The following is a 20,157-nucleotide window of genomic DNA, read 5'->3' on the forward strand; positions in this document are numbered from 1 at the left end:
CATCCCGAAAGGAGGCATCTCGGAACAACCATCAGTCGGTTGCTCGCATTCGGCTACTTTTGCTTCTTCGAGGCAGGTCACCAGCTCGCGCCCATATCAGGCCAGTGCTGGAGCGACACGCTAGGGCTAGCCTCCCCGCCGTGGGCGAATGTGCTGTGCGCGAAGGAGGGCACGCCGGCACTGCGCGTTTTGTGGCAGGTTGCGAGCGCTGGCTCGCGTGCTGGCAAGATGTGAGAGGCCTCTGTTCCCGGGCACTCTCTCGTTCTTTCACCCCCAAGACGAAGGCTGCAGTCGCCGGAGCTTGGGGCGGCAGAGGCGGCGCTTCTCGCAAAGCTGCTGGCGGTGGCGGCGCGCTTCGAGACGCCGCTCGGGCCGCGGCCGCGGGCGGCGCGTTCGACCGTTTCGGACGCATGCGGACGTCGAGATCGTAGGATATCGATCGATTTCGACTTCATGCATGCGTGTTACATGCACACCTATGCTCTCATGCGGCTCCGCGCGAACTTCAACCGGTTGAAAAGCATGCTTTTAAAGGTATGCAATCCGGCGCATGCATCACGCATGCATGACGTCGGGATCGATCGCTATCCTGCGATCTCGACGTCGCCATAGGTCCGAACCCGCCGTCCGCGCCGCCGGAGACCGCGGCCCGAGCGGCCCGAGCGCCGACTCGCATGCCGTGCCTGCGAGAGCGGCGCCGCTGCGCGCGGCTCCCGCCGAGACCCGATGCCGAGCGGTACGTCCATACGGCCCGCGACCTCATGTTCCCCATAGGAGACATAGCGGTCGGCATCGGTAGCCACTCGTTAGCCGGTGAGAGCCCAAAACGTCGATTTTCGCCCCGAGAGGCGCCTTCGGCCACGGCAGCGCGATGACCACCGGAGGTCGAATTCGCGGCGGCCCGGCACCTGCTTCTGCGTTGTGCTGGTTCCCGTTTGCGTCCTAACGCTATCTTGAATTAGAATCCGATGCCGAGCGGCACGCCCGCGACCTTCCCGCACACCATGCGAGGTCGACCAGCTAGAGCGGTGTTCACTCAGCAAAGTCCCGCTCTGAAGAGGAGGGGCGGAGGAGAGCGCGACTGAGGGAGGCGAAAGCAGCCTCTCCGCGGAAATTGACCGCTCCCGCTATGTTGAGCGGTGTTGCACTGACTTGACTCCGCTCGAACGTGTTCGGTCGGTGTTTTTCTGAGCAAGAGTCCGCTCTGAAGGTTGCAGAGCGGAGTCTTGTTAGGCAAACGCTGCTCTGTGTTGTGCAGAGTGGGGTTTGAGCTTGACGAACGCTGCTATAGTACCTGCGAGCGGGGTTACTGAGATATAACGCCTCTCTGAGAGCCGAGAGCGGCGCTGCGCGTTTTACTTTTGGCCCTCAGCCGCCTGTGAGAGTCGCCGCCATGACATGCTCTTAGAAAACGGTGTTCGAATCCGCTGCCGCGGCTGCGGCGCATCACTACACGGGCCATCGTGCCGGCCATTCCTGTCGGCCACCTTCGTGCAGCGCGAGTTGGAGCACGCAAACACCCAGGTGGATGTGGGCTTCGCCTTGGGCCTTGGGTCGTGCTCCGGCCGTGGCCGCTTGCGAGGCCTCGCTGGCGGCGCGGCCGGCGCCGCCGCCGCAGGCGCGGTCCGCGGTGCGGCAGCCGGTGCAGCTGCTTGCCGCACCCGCGCTGTTAGTTGCGCCGCACCGGGCCTCGGACCCACGGTCCTCTGGACCGGCGCGCGCTGGCCTGTCGCGTCTGCCTCGACCAGCTCTCTGACCATGGCAGGCGCAATGTTTAGCGCGGCCTCCAGCCCGAATCGTTCGTACCTTTCGTGCGCCGAGCTCTCCCAGCCCCCGTGCGCCACGGTTAGCTCGACGCCCACTGCTCTCTTTGAGTTGTTGTAGCCGGGCGGCTCCGCCTCCTCCCTGTACGCCGCGCTCGACGACCTGATCAAGCAGGCGCCGCCGCCGCCGCCGCCGCCGCCGCCCGCGGGCCACGAGGGCGTGTTTCTTGCCCAACGCAGGCCCCAGCCCCGCGCCGGCTCAGCAGGAGGACGCGGCCGCGAAGATCCTTAAGTTCAAGGCACAAGCCACAAGGGCGCCATCTCGCAGGCCGAGTTTGACCAGAAGAAGCAGGAGTGGCTCGACAAGATGTAGATATGCTGCGAGGATCGGCTGTAGTGATTGGTTCGTTCAGCTTCAGGGCCTGAATCAGGGGAGAGGCGCGCGGGATCCTGCACAAGGGGCGGCTTCAAGGGCACGCAGCGAGGGTGTCCAAAAATCACAAAGGGGAAGAGCGAACACGCACATGGCGCTCGGCAGTGCACATACACGCATCACGCTCTCCACCAGTCCACAGTGCGGAGAGCCGTGGTCTGCCGACGCCCGACGGTGCCGACGCGACGACGCGACGCTCGAGTGAGCACAGTGCGAGCTGCCCGAACACCACGCGTGCGTATCGTGCCCCAGTCTCCACTCTCGGAGCCGCGCGCATTCGATCATGGAGAGGAACGCCCCTCGCTGGGCGTCACACTATCATGTGAGAGAAGTTGACGGACTCCCGCCACGCTTGCGCGGAGACTTGCTGCACCCCTTGCTCGATGATGCACTTTGCGATTGAGGGAAGCCACTGGGGGCAATGGCTGGGCCTGCAATTAATACCCCTCGGCGACGTAGCGCGTGTGTCCCGCGGCGGCGATCTCCATGAACGCTTGATTGAAGCCGCCGACGCTGCCGATCGCTACGTCCCGCACATCTGCTTGAAGATGGCGCGCGCTGCACTCCTGTCTACGGCTCTCACCTTGTCAACCTCCTTCCTACCCCCCCCCCCCCCACCTTCGTTTCGCCGTGCCTTGAAAAAAGAAGCCCGACCTTGATTGTGTCGCGCCCGGTTTTCCTGGAGGTTTCTGCGTTTGAAGAAATCGCGCCCGCGTTTGATATGACGACCAGGGGGGAACAACTCCTGGGCTCCTGGGGGGGTGCATCGCCTTGTCCGTGCTGCCCACCGCTCGCGCTCGCGGACCGCCGTGGACGCGAGGCGGCGGCCAGTCGGCATGAGGGCCTGGTGGCTCCTCGCCTTCGCCCGCTTCGCCGGTGCCGCGCCTGACCTCCTCTTCCACGCGCCGGACGGCCGCGTCCCGACCTTCGCGCCGCGGCCGCCGGTGCCCAACCCAGTCGACGATCCGGACTGGCTCGTCGCCGCGTCGGGCTTCTGCTCCGACTTTTCCTTTGCGCCTGACGGCAGCATCGACTTCAAGTTCCACCCCGAGGTGTCGGTCGCCTTCACCGACGCCCCGTTCCACCAGGCCGCCTCGCTCGAGGGCGGCATCGAGATCCGCGGCGAGGAGTACAGCCAGACCGACGTGCTCGCCGCGGGCACATGGACCAACAAGAACATCGCGCTCCTCGAGCCGACATCCTCCTGCGACGACCCGCCCGCCGGGTCGCAGGACGAGTGGGCCATCAGCGTCTTCAAGGTGAGCGCCAGTGACAAGTGCGGCGAGGAGTGCGTGCACTTCTCCGGCCTCGTCTCGGGCGCGTCGGACAACTTTGTGGCGCGCAAGGAGGGCCGGTTCCTCTGCCAGCTGTTCGTCGAGTCGCACACCTTCCCCGACCAGGCGCGGCGCAGCCTTCGGCGGCGTCTGGCGCCAACGCCTCTGATGTCGAGCATGAAGCCGACGGCACGTCAGCCAGCCTTCGCTCCCGTCCCTGACTTCGAACCGGTCATCGACCTCACGGCGTCGTGGCTGGGCGCCGCGGCCGGCATCTGCTCCGACCTCTCCGTTACGCCCAAGTTGCAGAACGTCAGCGCCGAATCCGACGCCGACCAGTCGGGCACCTTTGTCGCGGACATCAAGTTCCAGTTCCATCCGGAGACCTCGGTCGCCTACACCAAGTCGCCAGATCGCGGCGCCGTCGAGATTGGAGACGACGGCGTTGTGCTTGGCGACAAGACGTACACCGCCGTTGACGTGCTCTCTGCCGCCGTGTGGGACCTCAAGAATATCGCACTCCTCGAGCCGACCTCCTCCTGCGACGACCCGCCCGCCGGGTCGCAGGACGAGTGGGCCATCAGCGTCTTCAAGGTGAGCGCCAGTGACAAGTGTGGCGCCGAGTGCGTCCTGTACTCGGGCCGCGTCTCCGCCTCCTCGTCGAGCCTGGACGTCTCGGTGCAGAAGAATGGGCGCTTCCCGTGCCAGCTCTACGTTGACACCAGCGGCGACGACAACAAGTGGGCCGCGTCGCCACTTCCGCCCCCGCCGCCACCTCCGCTCCTCAACTTCAAAGCCGGCGACGTCGACCCGAATCGAGACCCGGACTATGACCCCGGTCTCCTTGTGTGGAACAAGCTCGCCGGCCAGGAATTGACGTGCAAGGAACAATCCTGCCCGGATGGGACCGTGATGTCTTTCGAAGTCTACCCGGAGAAGAAGCTCCCCACCGCTCGCGGCTCGTACTGGGACTACTTCTCAATCCTCACGTACCCCGACAATGGTCCGACAAAGGAATGCCCGACCACCGGCTTCAGAGACGTGCACGATGCGGCCGAGTGCGAGAGCCTCGCTCGCTCGACTGGTGAATTCTCTCTCGCCCCCCAAGCTATTCCCAGCACGCGCGTCATGACCTGTCATTATGTATAGGCCTTGAGTGGGTCGGAGAGCTGAAAAACGACCCCAACTGGATTGACGGCTGCTTCGAGTGGTACGACGGGACCGATTGGAAGGCTCAGTGGTCGAGCAAGAAGGTGTATTGGAACGAGCGCCCGGGAGCAACAACCGGCAACATTGGCGGCCACAAGATATGCGTGACTGCGTCCAATATGCTGCCCAGCAGCACGGGCTGCTATCAGATGACGACCAAGGAGAGCTGCTGCGGCTTCGTCGACGGGCGAACAGAATACAAAGGCCAGCCGTGCATGTGGAATGGCGACTATTGGGCCGACAATCCGAGTGGCGACAAATGGCGGTGCGACATCAAGTCCGTAGTCGACGAAACGAAGGACCAGTGCGGTCTGCAAGACGGCTCCGGAGTAGGCGACGGCTGCTACGACGCCTATTGGTGGGACACATTCAATAGTGCAGGCTGGAGCGAGTGCGCAGACGGCTATGCAATCGTTGGCTTGTACTTCAGCGACTGCTACGAGCTTTACTGTCTCGAAAAGGCACGCTGCTGCCCTGTCGCAATCTTTGAACCGGGCAAGGGAACTTGCACTGAAGAAACAGATACTACTAATGTTCGGGATGAATTCAACGACGACGACGACTATTACTTCAAATGCACGAAATTGGGCGACTACTCATACATCAAGGGGTTGTATCGCTCGGATGGAGACGACCTGTGAGCGCTTCTCCGAGGAGCGACGAAAAGCAAGGCCCGCAGGTCTAAGAGCCCTCTCCCCTTGCCACAGGCACAACCTCGAGTCATTCAAGTGCTGCCGCTTCGACGTCGACAACACGAACAGCGTCTACCAGTACGAAGTGACGAAGAACTGCGTGGATGTTGACACCCAGTATCCGGACGGTCTGGGGTCTGTTGCTGGGTGGACGTGGTGCCCCAAGAACATGGTGCTGGCGGGGATGTTCAAGGACGGTGCTGATACTGACGATTGGTCCGCGATCGACAAGATATGGTGCTGCGAGATCACAGGGAAGAAGCGAGCGCTGCGCTACGGCTCGCTGCCGGCAGGGGTCGTGGCGGACAAAAAGGATGTCGCCGGCTGCTCGAAAGCGTGCTCAGGGTACGGCTACCAATTCATGGCGCTCTCAGACACAGGCGCGTGCACGTGCGACAACGAATGGCCAAGCGTGACGAAGTACGGCTCCGTGAGCAAGACGCTCACCTACCCTGACGTGGCATGCCCGGATGGGTACAAGGAGGTGCTCGATCCGATCGAGTGCGCTGGCCTGGCCCAACAGAACGGCAATCTCGAGTGGTACGGGGAGCTGAATGACGACTCCAACTGGATCCACGGCTGCTTCAATTGGTGAAATGCGCGCAACACGTCAGCTGACACAGCGACATCCTTTTTACACGTTGTAATGATGGTAGGTATGCTGAGAAGGACAAGCCCGATGTGTTCGCGTCTAGGGTCTATTGGAACCAGCGCCCGGGCGCGGAGACGGGCACATTCGGTGGCCACAAGCTCTGCGTCACCGCATCGTCGACGTGTGAGAACCAACCCGCAGGGTGCAACACAGTGTATGACCTCAAAACGCCGACGCCCGAGACGGACGACTTTGGAAACTGGGTCTGCCTGGCGCCCCCAGATGGCTACTACTGCGTCGACGGCAACTGTGGCCTGCCCTTCACCTGTGACGGGACCGATGGAGCTGCCTGGGAAGCGATGGTGAAGTGCCCATCCAATGCCTTCACCTGCCTCGCCAAGGACGCATGGAGTGCCATTGGTGTGCTCAAGCACGGGTCCGAGTGCTGGTTCCCAAGGCTCTCCCCGATCGGGCTGATGCTGACGGTCAGCCCCATCGGTACCGATCGCACTGGGTTCTACCAGGGGCACACCGACGGATATTGCTCTCAGCGCGGCTCGTGTCCTGGCGAAACCTGCCAGCGGCCTTCGAGCTGTGGGTCAGGTGCGTGCCACCTGTCTCAGATCGAGTGCCGGGACGCGTGCACTGAAATGGGGCCCGATTGCCAAGCGTACGACTGGTCTCCTTACCACAACGACTGTTTTCTGATCACGACGCAGTGCACCTCGATCCACGCGCACACCGAGTGGTATTCCTACTGGGTCGTGACGGACGTCCCGCCCATGGACGTTGCGGCCCAGGCAGAGCTGAAGCGGCAGTGCGGACAGCCGCCCTTCCTGTTTGCCTACGATGCCGGCGACAAACCCGCAAACACGTACGACAGCCCCGGGCTGGGTCCGCCGTCGCGCTTCGGCTGCGACGTATGGACCTTCCAGCTCGAGATGGAGCCCGACCTCGGCTCCGCCCTGGAGGCCGAGGGAGTCACCTACGTCGCGGAGACCGCCTCCTTCTCGTTTGGCGGCGACTCGTCCTTTGTGCGCTTCCCACGCAACGGCATCGGTGATGGTGCATTCAGCATCCTCTTTGAGTTCAAGACGGATGACTCTGGCTGCGGTTCCGCCGACAAGTGGTATCACGGCTGCGGTTTGGTCGACGCCGAGGTTGCGGGCGTCGTCTCAGACTTCGGCGTGAGCATCGGGGATGGCCGCGTGATGTTTGGCGTTGGCGGCGGGAGTCCGAGCGTGGATGACCCGACCGTCGTCAGCGACGACTCGTACGCCGACGGCAAATGGCACAGCGTCGTCGCCGCGCGCAAGCTGGGCGCCTCAGCCACAGCCCGCTGTGCGGGCGAGAATGGAGAATGCACTGGGTGTCTCCTGGGGGTTGTGTATGGGTCTGGCGACACATGGGCCGGGCCAAAGTACAGCGATCCAGTCTCCTGCAGCAACTCGGAGTTTGGGGATCCTTTGCCCGGGACGGTAAAAGAGTGCCGCTGCGTAGATGCCTCGGAGATTGCCCTGTATGTGGATGGCGTCTACGTTGGGACCAAGGCCGTGGGAACCGCCGCGCTGACCGCGCCCCTCTACATCGACATTGGCCGCCTCCAGACTGGGACCAACTACTTTAGCGGCGAGCTCCGCAACGTCCGCGTCACCGCCGAAGCGATGGATGGTGACGCCGCTCCGGCGAATCGGAAGTGGATCTACGACAAGACGCTTGCCGGTGCTGAGAAGTGGGACGAGGTGTGCGGCGACATCTTTTGGAGCACATACGCAGCAACCTACGACTGGCCAGCTCTGCTCGCCGATGGCGCCGTGTCTGGTTGCGTCGGGGGCATATGCAAAAAGGATGGAAAGTGCGAGAGCTGCAAAGTAGCAACCGATGGCTGCACACTTGACCTCAACCTTTACGCTACCGACCTCGTCTACTCGTCTCAGGCTCCGCGTCGCACATATCTTTGAGGGGTTGGGCGAGGGTGCGCCGCTCGAGCAGGTGGGCGAGGCGAAGAGGCAGCTGGGCTACATGGTCGACGGCCTGGTCGCCTACACGAACGGCCTGGACGGCTATCTCGCCGACGACACGTACAGCTCAGCTGGCCTTGTCGATACTCAGATCGCGACCATCCAATGGGCGAGCAACGCCCTCAACGTGTGGGCGCAGGGGATCTTGCAGAGCAACTCCTCCGGCTATGTTCCGAGCTTCAACCTGGACTTCTATGGAGAGCAGCTGGGCTCGTATTTCGAGCAATTCAACTCGCTCATCCAAGAGATGAAGACGAAGGAAACGCTCCTCGAGATCAACGAGCTCATGAACAAAAAGGACGCTATCGATGCGAAAGCCGAGGAGTCAACCACGATGGTGAGCATGGGCCAGACCATCGACACCATCGAGAGTGCCGCGTCCGGCATGTCCTACGCGCTCAAAGCGATGAAGCGCCTGAATGCGACAATTGTTCAAGCCGGATTTGACTTTCAGGACGCCCTCGACGAGTACTACGCCGCAAAACGTCGGGAGGCCATCTGGGACCTTGCTTTCGGAGTCGCGAACCTTTGCACCGGCGGCGTGCGGACCTTTGCAAATATGATGGAATACACAGCAGGGACAGGTGGGGCGGCCGGAAGCTCGGAGTGGAAGAAAGGCGCCGACTCCGTCTCCGCTGTCGGCTTCTTTACGGAAATGGTCGCGAACAATGCCAAGACCATGGGCTTTGCAGCATCGGCACTCGTATCGGCCAACAGCGACGACGATGCGAACGACAAGTTTCCCTCGGACGACTCCGTCGAATTGACGTACGACTTGATGGAGGTCCTCGCGGATAACGACGTGCTGCTCCCGAGCACCGGCTGCGACAGCCCAGCGGACTGCGACATCCCAGACGGCGATGAGATGGACTCGCTCCAAGCGGCTCTCGACAATCTCAACCAGGCATAGAATTTGCTCTATTCTCCCAGGGTCCCGTCATAGCATCGTCAAACACATCAGCCTACTACCGCCGTAGGAGCTGCCGACGATGGGCTGGGGCTTCTGGACGGAGTATTACGCATCGATGAAGGAGGAGTACAACGAGTACCTGTGCGCCTTGTGTAATTGGCCCAATTAATGTGGCCGTCCGCTCGTATACCCCTCCCGTCCTCCCGTGCACAGGACGGGGTACAGCACGAGCATCAACGGCGCAGCCCAACACATCATCGATTTGATCGACGCGCAGAAGGACTACGGGAACGACTACGTCAATCAAGGGATGCGCTACGTTGGAGGCTTGCAGCAGTACCTCATCGATGCTCAGACGATCAACATCTCCCGCACGGCGAACGATGCAATCGCAGCCGCGTTCGACGAAGCGGTCCCGGACGGCTACTTCGCTCTTCAGCAGAGCACGCAGGCTGTCGTGGTCACAGGCCTGGGGCTCCAGATGCAGGCAATCGCCCTCCAACTCTGTCAGAGCTACTCTTACCAAACCACCGGGCTCTTTCAGCGTTGTGTGGCGAGCAGCACCGCTACGAAGAATCCCCTTCAGCAGCTCTGCTACAACTTCTCGGCTGGGATACTCCCACCGTTGGCTCCGATGGAGCTGGATCCGTGCGGCGACGCGGCAGGCTTCATTAAGGAGGCAAACGCGTATTTGGCACCGTACGAGACGATCAACAACCTTTCGCAGGCTGTCAACTGCTACGTCGATCGAGTGCTTTGGGGAGGAGAAGACTCCTTCATCCAGAAGGCTGTTAGCTACCCATTTGTCGCACTCAAGGCAAGCCCAGCTGCCACACACACACACACACACACACACACACACACACACACACACACACACACACACACACACACACACACACGTATGACACACACAACCACCCGTAAAATGGTACCTTAGGTCGAGGTCTTCAACGCGTCCTGCACACCGCTCGATCCGCCATCGTTCGTCACCAACATGACGAGCTGCGTTACATCGGATTGCCCCTGCCTTGACTCTGAGTGCGACCCGCTTGACATCGATGCTGTGCTCAAATGCTTCCCTGCCTCGGGCGCAGAATGCCAGGCCTTCAACGCCACTGTCGATGGGGGGTTCGCCGAGGACGAGACGTGCTGCGTGAGCCGATACGAGACCTTGACCTGCACGGAGCCACCGCGGGTCGAGCCCGTGTACTACGATGGGATGCTAGTATCGGACGGATACACCCTGCCCTACATTACAGAGGCGCAGCTCAAGAGTTTCTCGGACCCTGACAGCCCGAGCTTTGGCAAGCTCGTGATCGACTTTCCTGTGGCCTACATGCGTCAAAAACCGGAGCTGTCGACGGACAAAGACGATGTGTTCGTGCGTGGCATAGCCGCGTACCTCGAGGGTGCGACCATTGTGCAGAAGGGCAAAACAATCAATGTGAGGCTGACGGCGAAAGGTGAAATGACGAATCAGGTGAGGACGCCTGAGCCTCACGAGTGTTACGCGGCCTCGTGCCTTTTCGATGACTACTCGTTTACTGGGTCACCGTCGGGCGAAAGCTACCCCCCGAGCACAGTCGTGTACGAGGCAAACTACTGGAACTCGGAGAGCGAGACGTCGTGCGGCGAAGGGTCTTCACAGACCCCGCAGAGAGTCTTCACGGACAACGGAAATAATGCCGCTGACTCGCCACCAATGTTCTACTGCACCACCGACGAATACGAGGAGAGTTACGAGAATGGCGGGACTGCCAGGACCCCAGGACCCTATAACTCGGCTTCGCTCTTCTCCAGCTTTGAGCTCACCGTGACTAGCTCTGGCGAAAGTAACTGGGGCATCGACCTCAGTGGCGTCACAGCGATTCACATTGGGTTCTGGCTCATGACCACGTCCTCACCCCAGAGGACATCTCTTGGCACTGAGGACCAGTGCCAAGAGATGTCCTCGACAGTGTGCTCTAGCGCCTTCACCGGTGACTGCGCGGGCGTCAAAATGCAGGCAGATTGGTGCGAGTGAAGCACCACGGCGGTCGCACTTGCCGAGGCCTTCTCCGCCTTCGAGGAGACAGTATGTAACATTGCCGAGGCCTTCTCCGCCTTCGAGGAGACAGTGTAACCTTGCCGAGGCCTTCTCCGCCTTCGAGGAGACAGTGTAACCTTGCCGAGGCCTTCTCCGCCTTCGAGGAGACAGTGTAACCTTGCCGAGGCCTTCTCCGCCTTCGAGGATAGATGACTAGCAACACGAAGGACGCGGAGCGTTTTGCGCTTCACACTGGTTGCACGTCCAGTGCACCGACGCCTCTCGCGATGTCCTTGCTTCCTCCAGCACAAACTCAGGAGGGAGCGTTCGCGCTTCACACTCGTAGTGGCGCTGTGGAACCTGGAGCGGTCGCGCTCGCGACCCCGTCTAGACACTAGAGGTAAACCGACGCCCCTGAGTGTTTGATATGGCTTTGGAAAAGTGTTGCTTTGTTTTAAAGGGAGCGGGAGCAGGCGCACATCGCTTCCAGGGGGGGGGGGGGTGCGTGCTTCTCTGCCCACCCCATGCTAACAATAGGGTAGTGGCCTTTGTTAGAGGGCATCGATGAGCCCCTCTTTCCAGGGGGGGGCGGCCGGGCTGCAAGACTAGAGACCGAGAGCGAGATGGATACGGGGTGTGGAGGGTGAGTTGACCAGGGGTTGTGCGCCGGGCCCTCCTGCTCGGCTCCAGCGAGTAGACAAGTGTTGTCATCAACAGAGGAGAAGGATCTGACCTCAGGGCTGATGTGACCAAGCGCTGGTAGCGTGGTTTTACCTCACACCCATGGTCTCACAGTGTGCCGGCAGTCGCTGAGCAGTGTCGCTCACACAAGCCGCAGCACAAGTGACTGAGGGCCAGTGAGGGCCGAGCCCATCGCTGTCACAGCTGTGGCAGCCGCACAGTGGGCTGTGGGCCATCTGTGCAGAGTGCAGAGCGTGTGAGCAGCAGAGGAGCTGCTCTCCAGGCTTCAGGCGCAAAGAGCTTCATGCCACCGAACGTCAATAAGGACGGATGCTCCCACCGAGTTCCGACACGCTGACACTCACTTCACACTTGCAAGTGTTGGCTCCACCAGCAGCAGCCAAGTGATGAAGGAGGCTGGAGATATTGGTCACGCTGAGCTGATGTGTGCACTAGACCAATATGAACATCTTGGCGTGCTGTGGGCGAATACGGTGCCGATGGTGGGATGAACTCTCTCAGCAGTCGCGAGTCGACTCTCGACGCATTGGGAGGGCGGCCGCGGCGTTGTAGGGGCGGCGGCGAGCTCCCGGTTGCAAATACTCGCCTCACAGTCCAAGATGGCGGCTCGCGCCCCCGGCCGTGCTCGCTGGCGTGCCTCTCTAGTCCCGTCTGCCACCCAGATACCGAGGGCGGCGCGCACTCTTCGACTTGGGCTATTATCCGGCCTCGGGAGGGCGGCGGCGGCGGTGTAGAGGCGGCGGCGAGCTCCCGGTTGCAAATACTCGCCTCACAGTCCAAGATGGCGGCTCGCGCCCCCAGCCGTGCACCAGCATGCCTCTCTAGTCCCGTCTGCCACCCAGATACCGAGGGCGGCGCGCACTCTTCGACTTGGGCTATTACGGTTCTTTCAACTTTCAACAGCTCCGCCCGAAGGAGCGCCGCCTCAACACGGGGTCTCGGCTCTATCGAGCCATGCTAGCTCCAGCCGCAGCCCCACCCGGCCGCCCGAGGTCAGGGTGTTCCTGCAGGCAGAGAAGACTAATCCTGGGGGAAGCAACCCCGTCTGCGCCGCCGACAGGCCAGCAAGTAAGTACACCCCCCGAGTAAAGCCGTAGCTGGCACCACGCGTCTCGGGCAAAACAAATCTCTGTCGGGTTGATGGGGGAATAAACGAGTTCGTACAATGGCACACATGCAGGGAGGCCCTGGCTTCCCCATCACGTCTCGCCAACCTCCGCGTGCTCCGACGGTGAGCCGCCGCCCAGCGTCGCCGCGAGCCGTCTGCACTCCTGCGGCTCCTCCGCTGCGAGCTGTGCAAAAATGGACCCGCTCAGGCCAGCGATGGCTGCGCGCGAGGGCGGCTCCGAGCCGGCGGCTCCGACCTCGACGGCGACGCAGCCGTCGAGGTCGGTTCCTCTCGGAATAAGCGGCGCGAGAGCACCGGCGGGGTGCTGGCCCGGCCCCCCCACGCTCGCTTCGTAGGGGCAAGCGGCGAGCGGAGGGCGCGCGGCCGGCTGCGGCTTGGCAGTGGCGGCCGACACCGGCTCCGGCAGCGGAGAGGGCGCTGCCGACGGCTCGCCCTCCGCCGGCGGCGGCGCCAGCTCGGCACCGCCGCCCGCCGCCGCGACGGCCACGAGCTGCACGTGCGCCTGCTCGTAAAACGAGACCGAGACGGTGCCGTCGGCAAACTTCAGGCGGTAGGGCGTCGTGTCCTGGTCGTCCTGCACGATGGTGGCGCGCTGGCCGTCGCGGGGGTCTCCGCTGCGGCCGATGACCACCTCGTCGCCGACGGAGGGGCGGGAGCCGCGCCGCACCAGCCGCACCGCCGACTCGGGGTAAAAGTGGCTGCCGAGCGTGCCGTCCGCGAAGCGCAGGATGAATGGCTTGGAGTCGCGGTCGTCCTGCACCACCTCCGCCTCCTCGCCGCGCCGCGCGTCGCCCCCGTCCTTGAACCCGCCGATGATGACCTCCACGGTGTCGCTCAGCCGCGGCCGGCCCGGCTTGAGCCGCACGTCGTCGCTGGCGCCGGCCGCCTCGGGCGCGCCGCGGAACTGCTGCACCACATGGCCGAGCCCTCCAAAGAGCCGCTGCAGCAGGTTGCCCATCGCCTCGCCCGCGGGCGCCTCCTGCCCGCCCGCCGCGGCGACCGCCGCCTGCGCCGCGAGCGCCTCGGTCCGGCGGAGCGCCTCGAACCGCTCCGACCAGTGCGTCGCGGCGGACTCCGCCCCAAAGACGAGGCGAGGCACGTCGCCGAACGTCGGAACGGCGGGAGGGGGCTCCGCGCCGGCGGGCTCCGCGCTGCCGCCCGTCGCCGCGGCGGCGCTGTCGGCGCTGGCGCCGCCCCCTCCGCGGCCGCCTTGCTCCGGAGGGCTGGGCCCGGAGTGCACCGAGGGCGCGAGCTCTCTGGCGAGCGCGGAGGCGCGCTCCCGCTCGGCCGCCCGCCACGCCGCGCGGGCGTCGGCCGCCGCCTCCTCGGAGAGCGAGCGCCGCCGCTCCGGCAGCCGCTCCACCGCCGACGCGCGCACCACCAAACCGTGCCCGGGGGCGCAGCTGAAGTATCTCCGCCCGCGCACCTCCCCGTCGTGCAAGCCAACCGGCTCGTCGAGGACGACGCCGATCCACGGCCCGCCGCTCGCAAAGTGGACCGACGGCACGACGGCGCGCACCGTCGCGTCGGAGAACCACTCGCCGCCGCCCTCACCGCCACCGCCCTCGTCGCTGCCGCCCTCGCCACCGCCCTCGCCACCGCCGCCGCCGCCGCCGCCGCCCTCCTGCCGCGGCCGCCGCCGCACCCTCACGCGGTCTCCCGCGGCGAGATCGGCCGCCCCCCCTCGCCTGCCCGCGGATTCCGCCGGCCTCGCCCGCGCGGCCTCCGGCGCGAGCGCCACGAGCGTGTGCCCGTCCAGCGCGCCGGCCGGCTCGCCCGTGGCCGGGTCGACTGCCCCGAGGGCGGTGAGCAGGTCCGGCAGACTGAGCGCGCTGATGCCGACGCCCTGCATCTGCACCACCTGCTCCGCCGAGAGCTCCTGCCCGCTGCTCAGCCTCAGCCCGCCCGGCCCCACACGCAGCACCGCCGTCTCCCCCTTCCCAACCACGCTGCTTTCTGCGCGGACCTGGTCGCGCTCCGGCTCGCCGCCACCCTCGCCGCCCCCGCCGGCGGCCCGGGTGGCGCCGCCGCCAGCGGCAGCGCCCGCGCCCTCGTCGCTCGCCACGGCCGCCGAGCGGCGCAGCGCAAACGCGTCTCTGGCGCGCGCAAGCGGCTCGGCGAGGTCGGGCCGGCGCGTGATCAGGGCGTCGAAATCGATGCCATGCAGCGGGTGGCTGGAGGCCGCCGTGGGGCCGCCGCCGGCTGGCGGCGGCTTGCCGCAGCAAGCGATGTACACGCCGGTGGTGGTCGGGCAGCAATCTCCAGTGAGGCCCAGGGCGAAGCAGTCGGCGTGAGAAGCGCACTTCCTGGCGATGGACACGGACGGTGCGGCTGCGTCCTTGTTGCCGGCAGCCTCGCTCTCGTACAAACGGAGGAGCTCGGCGAGAGGCGCGGCAGCCGATGGCGGCGCCCCCCCCCAGAGCAGGAACTTGGCGGGCTGGACCGCCGCCCGTGAGGCGAGCAGCCGGAGGGCGCCGCGGTACGGCGCGAGCGCCACCTGCGAGTCGTCCGACGCCTCGTCCGACGCCTCGTCCGACGCCTCGTCCTGCTGCCTGCCTGCCTGCCCCTGCCCCTCCTGCCCCTTGCGCTGCGCCTGCCGCTGCTGCCGGCGCTGGGATCGCTGCTGCGCCGCCGCCTGCTCCTGCGCCCTTTCCCGCACGTGGCCGGCGAGGTGCTCGGCGAGGTGCGCCTTGGTGTTGGACCCGGCCGGCTCGTCCCCAAAGACGCCGGCGCGCTGCGCCGCGGTCGGCAGCGCGCAGCTGCCCAGAAGGTCGGAGGGGCGGGGCAGCCGGGCGGCCCGCGCCGCCTCGCCGCCCGTCAGCTTGGTCTCGGCAGCTCGGAGCGCGATGCCGCCGGCCACCTCAGCGCGCGCCGCCGCGGTCGCCGCCACGCCCTCCCCCGCCGCAGCCTCCTCTGTTGCAGCCTCGGCCGCCTCCCCCGCCTCCGCCTCCGCCTCCGCCTCCGCCTCCGCCTCCGCCTCCGCCTCCGCCGCCGCCTCCGCCTCTGCCGCCGCCTCTGCCGCCGCCTCCGCCTGAGCCGCCGCCGCCTCCGCCGCCGCCTCCACCTCCTCCGCCGCCGACACGGCCTCGCCCTCCTCCAGGCCGGGGCGGAGCGAGGCGAGGATCCACTCCTCCTGCTCGTCCGCCGCGCCGCCGCCGCGGCTCTCCCTCCCCTCGACGCCGCCCTCGCCGCCGTGACCCTCGACGCCGCCCTCGCCGCCGTACGACCCGAACGAGGGCCGCTCAAAGAGCGAGGCGTTGTGCAGCCCTAGCGCGAGCGGGAGCGGGTGCGCCTCCGTGGTGAAGACGTACTTGCCGTGCGTGTACACGGCGTCGTCCGGGTCAAAGAGCAGGTACAAGTACCTGTGCGCGCGCGGTTGGGGGTGGCGTGGTGGCGCGTGGTGGCGGCGGAGGGCTTGGGTTGGGGAGGGCTTGGGGTGGGGAGGGCTTGGGTTGGGGAGGGCTTGGGTTGGGGGAGGGCTTGGGCGGTGGAGGGGGAGCACTTGAGCGTCTCGGAGAGGAAGAAGGACTCCATCGTGTCCTCGGCTGTCCGGTTCACCACGTCAGAGAGGGCGGCGACGCCGCACGGCACCACGAGAGCCTGGAGCGACCGCAGGACGTCGGCGCCGGCGCGGAGCCACTCGCTGCCTCCGGTGGCGCGGTGCGCGTAGAAGAGCGACTCGGCGTGCTCCGGCCGAAGGGGGTACCCCGTCTGCCCCTGCTGCACCTCGAGGTTGACCAGGTTGAAGCCCTCCGGGTGTACGCCCAGGTGGCGCCTATTCACACCTCCTATTCACACCTCCTATTCACACCTCCTATTCACACCTCCTATTCACGCCCAGGTGGCGCCAGAGCGTGTGGAAGGCGCGCAGCGTGTCGACCGCCGGCTCGAGGTCGCCGACCATCACCTGCATGGGAGGTGTGAATAGGAGGTGTGAATAGGAGGTGTGAATGGGAGGTGTGAATAGCACCGACCATCACCTGCATCCCCGGCCAAAAGCACCTGCGCACGGGATAGGTGGGGTAAGGTAAACTTCTCCACACACACGAGGTGGTGGGGCAAGGGCCAGGCGACCCTCGCGTCTCCACGTCTGACGACAGGAGCCCCACGGCATTCAAAGTGCAAGGCCCAGTGCGCGTTGGTGAGCGGTGTGTGTGTGTGTGTGTGTGTGTGTGTGTGTGTGTGTGTGTGTGTGTGTGTGTGTGTGTGTGTGTGTGTGTGTGTGTGCACGGGACCGAAGGCGGCGCCGCCCCGGGTGGAGGCCGCGTGCGGGCCGGGGCGGCGGCGCACTGCAACGAGTTGAAGAGCGGCGAGGTGACCGCGGTCGTCGACGTGTGCACGTCGATGTACCACGCGCCGTGCTTGAGGTGGCGGCCGGCGGCGCGGTAGGCGTCGTGGAAGGCGGCCAGGTACTCTGCGCCGCCGAGGAGCATGTGCGCCTTGAGCAGTCAGTCAGTCAGTGTTACACACGTCCTAGCATGGACGACGGGGCACACGCACTCGCGGAACACAGGGGGCATTACACACGAGGCGTTGTTTGTGTGCGTTCTCAGGGAAAGGCATCACCTTGAGCATGTACTCGTAAAAGGAGTCGATGCCGCGCCCCACCCCCGCGTCGGGCTGCGTCCACGCCCCCGTCCGCAGGTCGACGTGCGCGCCGAGCAGGTCGTGCTGCGACCGGTGCCGCCAGATGGCCCTCGCGGCGCGGAGCGCGGCGTCCTATTCACACCTCCTATTCACACCTCCTATTCACACCCCAGATGGCCCGCGCGGCGCGGAGCGCGGCGTCCTCGAAGCGGCGGTCGCCCGTCAGCCGCGAGAGCGCGCCGAACTCGAGGGCGAGCGTGCCTGCGGTGGGGCGCGGCGCCGTGCGACCCGTGCGGTGTGCAATGCGGGCGGTGCGGGCGGTGCGGGCGGTGCGGGCGGTGCGGGCGGTGCGGGCGGTGCGGGCGAGGAGGGCGAGGAGGGCGAGGAGGGCGAGGAGGGCGAGGAGGGCGAGGAGGGCGAGGAGGGCGAGGCGCCGGCGGCGGCGGTGCAGGTGATGGTCGACTCGGTGGGAGAGACGCCGTCGCGCAGGTGGATCGAGCCGTACGGGATGCCGGAGGGCGTGTCGAGCGCGGGCAGCAGCCGCTCGGCCAGGTCGAGCGCGAGGAGCAGCAGGCCGCCGTGCGGATCGTACGGCGCCTCCATCAGGCGCAACTGCGGGTCGGCGGCCAGCAGGTGGGCCGAGAGCAGGCCGCCGAGCGCGCGGATGGTCGTCTCGAAGAGGGAGACCGTCTCGTCCACGTCGAAGGAGAGGTGCTCCACCACCCACCACACACGCGCCTCAAACTCGGTGCGGTTCCCGAGCAGCGCGAGCGCGTCGAGGGTGTCGACCAGCGTGAGCGAGAAGCTGCCCCACCCGTCCTTGCCCGTGCACGAGAGAGGCAGCAGCACGTCGGCCGGGAACGCGTTTGCCATGTAGCTGTCGTACCCGTGGTGGAAGAGCGCTCGCACCTGCTGGCGGAGGGCGGCGGGCTGACGGAGCGGCGGCAACCGCAAAGGCGTCTGCGGAGCGGAGCGATCGCCTCCTCGCGAAGCGAGACCCGCTCCTCGCGCGTCATCATCTCGGGCAGAGCCGCATGCTGGAGCAGGAGGAGCGGCAGCATCAGCGGCATCTTTGCGTGCACGCCACGTGCGCCCTTACCCGGGAATGCGCTGGTTCGCACCGGGTCAAAAAGAAATAAGCCGCGGATATTTTTTCTTTTTCCTCCACGAGATTCCTTTGTGGAGTGAAGCGAAGCCCCCAAGGCGATCCACCTCGAGAACCTCGAGAGAGAGCGTTCGGGCGGACCGCCTGCAAATGCTCTTGCTGCTCTCGCCCGGGTGTGGTCGCGCCGCGCCGAGAACCCGCGCGGCGAGGCTGCTGGTCGGGCAGGCCGAGCCGCTGTCCGAGGCGGAGGCGAGGGCGCTCTGGCTGGCGAGGCAGGGCACGCCCTCCTCGCAGCGCCCGGTCGCCGCCGCGACTGCCGATGGGCCGGCGTCGGAGGCCTGCCATCGCGAGCGAAGCGCGGCGAGGAGGCGCATGCTCGACGCGATGGGCGGGCCGGAGGTCTATCGACACGGCGCAGAGCGCACCGGCTATGCTGGCTTTGGCGGCTACAACGACGACTACTACGGATACGGGCCGCCTCCAGCCCGCGACCTCGAGCCGCAGAAGCTGGACCTGCTCACTGGCCGCCCGGTAACGGACGAGGGGGCATACGAGGGCCAAGGCTTTGACGGCAGGTCAGACGGGTGGAGGCGGCGCGCCGAAGCCGTGAGCCCGATAGCTCCAAGCCCTGCGGACACGCTGCGCTCGCCCTCTGCCGGCGCGCGGCCGGCCCAGGCCTTCAGCTACGACCTCTCTTACGATGAGGCCGACTACGCCGTGCACGCCGACCACGATGAGGCCGTGGTCGGAGGGCGGCACCTCGATGGAGCCGACGAGGCGCTGCCCGCCGAGCTGCTTGCGCTTCGGGAGGAGCTTTTTGCGCTGCGAGACCCGCCCCCACCGCAGGAGCTGCTAGAGCGGCAGGAGGACGCCCTCCTCGACGCCCTCCGGCACACCCTAGAAGAGTAGAGCGCATGGCGGCAGACTCTCCGTGCTGTGCGTGCGTGTGGGCCGTCGTGTCTATAGGACGATGAGCTCCGTTTTTGTCCCGCTTCCCAAGCCGCTTGCGTGTATGTGTGAGCAGCTACGAGCCCGGGCCCCGGGGAGAGAAGAGTCCACATTGGGCTTTTTGGCCAAAAAGCAAAAAGCAAAATCGACCACTGAAAATCCCGGTAGGGTCGCGCTTAACGGCACCCCCGCGCGGTGCCGAGCGGCCCAGGGCCGGCCAAGGGACTAAACTGGACGGGACCGTGACCGGTTTGTAGTAGTCTACCCCCCAAAACGATTTCTGACCTCTCCCGTGGCCCCGGCGGGCCCCGGCGGAGGTCCGGCGCGGCGCTCCAAATCCGCACTTCGCGAGCTTCTACGGGAGTTCACGCGGCCTCTCCGCCTCGTGAGGCACACCCCACACTCACCACGAGCCCTGTGACTGTGCGCGGATCTTTGGCCGCGGCGTCCGGAGCTTTGGTTGTCGAATATCGGCCGCCAGCTAGGCCATCGAGCGAACGTGTCCGGAAAGGCTCTCGGACGGGTCCGGCAGCGGTGCCATGGACCCAGAAGCTCGCCCCGGCGGAGCACTCACGGCTCGACCCCCGCCCCTGGCCACCCAGACGTGCCCCCGGACCGCCGCAGGAGCGCCGACAGCGGCGATGGTGCTCCGCGACGACGCCCTTCCGACGAAGCCGGATCTGGCGGGCGACTGGCCGGCGGAGCCCGGCGCCTGAGGACGAGGATGGCCGTAATGGAGCGGGATGAGCTCTGGGAGGTACAG

At 65.6% G+C, this 20,157-nt stretch overlaps 2 protein-coding genes across 2 annotated transcripts; one reads left to right on the top strand and one right to left on the bottom strand.

Moving 5' to 3' along the window:
* Positions 1-12,824: 12,824 nt before the first annotated feature.
* On the bottom strand, positions 12,825-18,411 carry EMIHUDRAFT_235221 (hypothetical protein; the record flags this gene model as incomplete). The annotated part of the gene is made up of 12 exons (XM_005780401.1): positions 12,825-13,151; positions 13,251-13,607; positions 14,406-14,706; positions 14,845-15,281; positions 15,414-15,513; positions 15,982-16,116; positions 16,257-16,529; positions 16,579-16,661; positions 17,074-17,193; positions 17,321-17,473; positions 17,819-18,250; positions 18,340-18,411. 12 exons carry the CDS (start codon positions 18,409-18,411, stop codon positions 12,825-12,827), a joined length of 2,790 nt encoding a protein of 929 aa, XP_005780458.1.
* A 185-nt stretch (positions 18,412-18,596) lies between these two features.
* On the top strand, positions 18,597-19,355 carry EMIHUDRAFT_235222 (hypothetical protein; the record flags this gene model as incomplete). Its single annotated transcript, XM_005780402.1, has 1 exon — positions 18,597-19,355. The coding sequence occupies one exon, from the start codon at positions 18,597-18,599 to the stop codon at positions 19,353-19,355; it is 759 nt and encodes a 252-aa protein (XP_005780459.1).
* Positions 19,356-20,157: the final 802 nt, after the last annotated feature.

The sequence above is a fragment of the Emiliania huxleyi genome (assembly GCF_000372725.1).
Source record: "Emiliania huxleyi CCMP1516 chromosome Unknown EMIHUscaffold_215, whole genome shotgun sequence".
Classification (NCBI taxonomy): domain Eukaryota; phylum Haptophyta; order Isochrysidales; family Noelaerhabdaceae; genus Emiliania; species Emiliania huxleyi.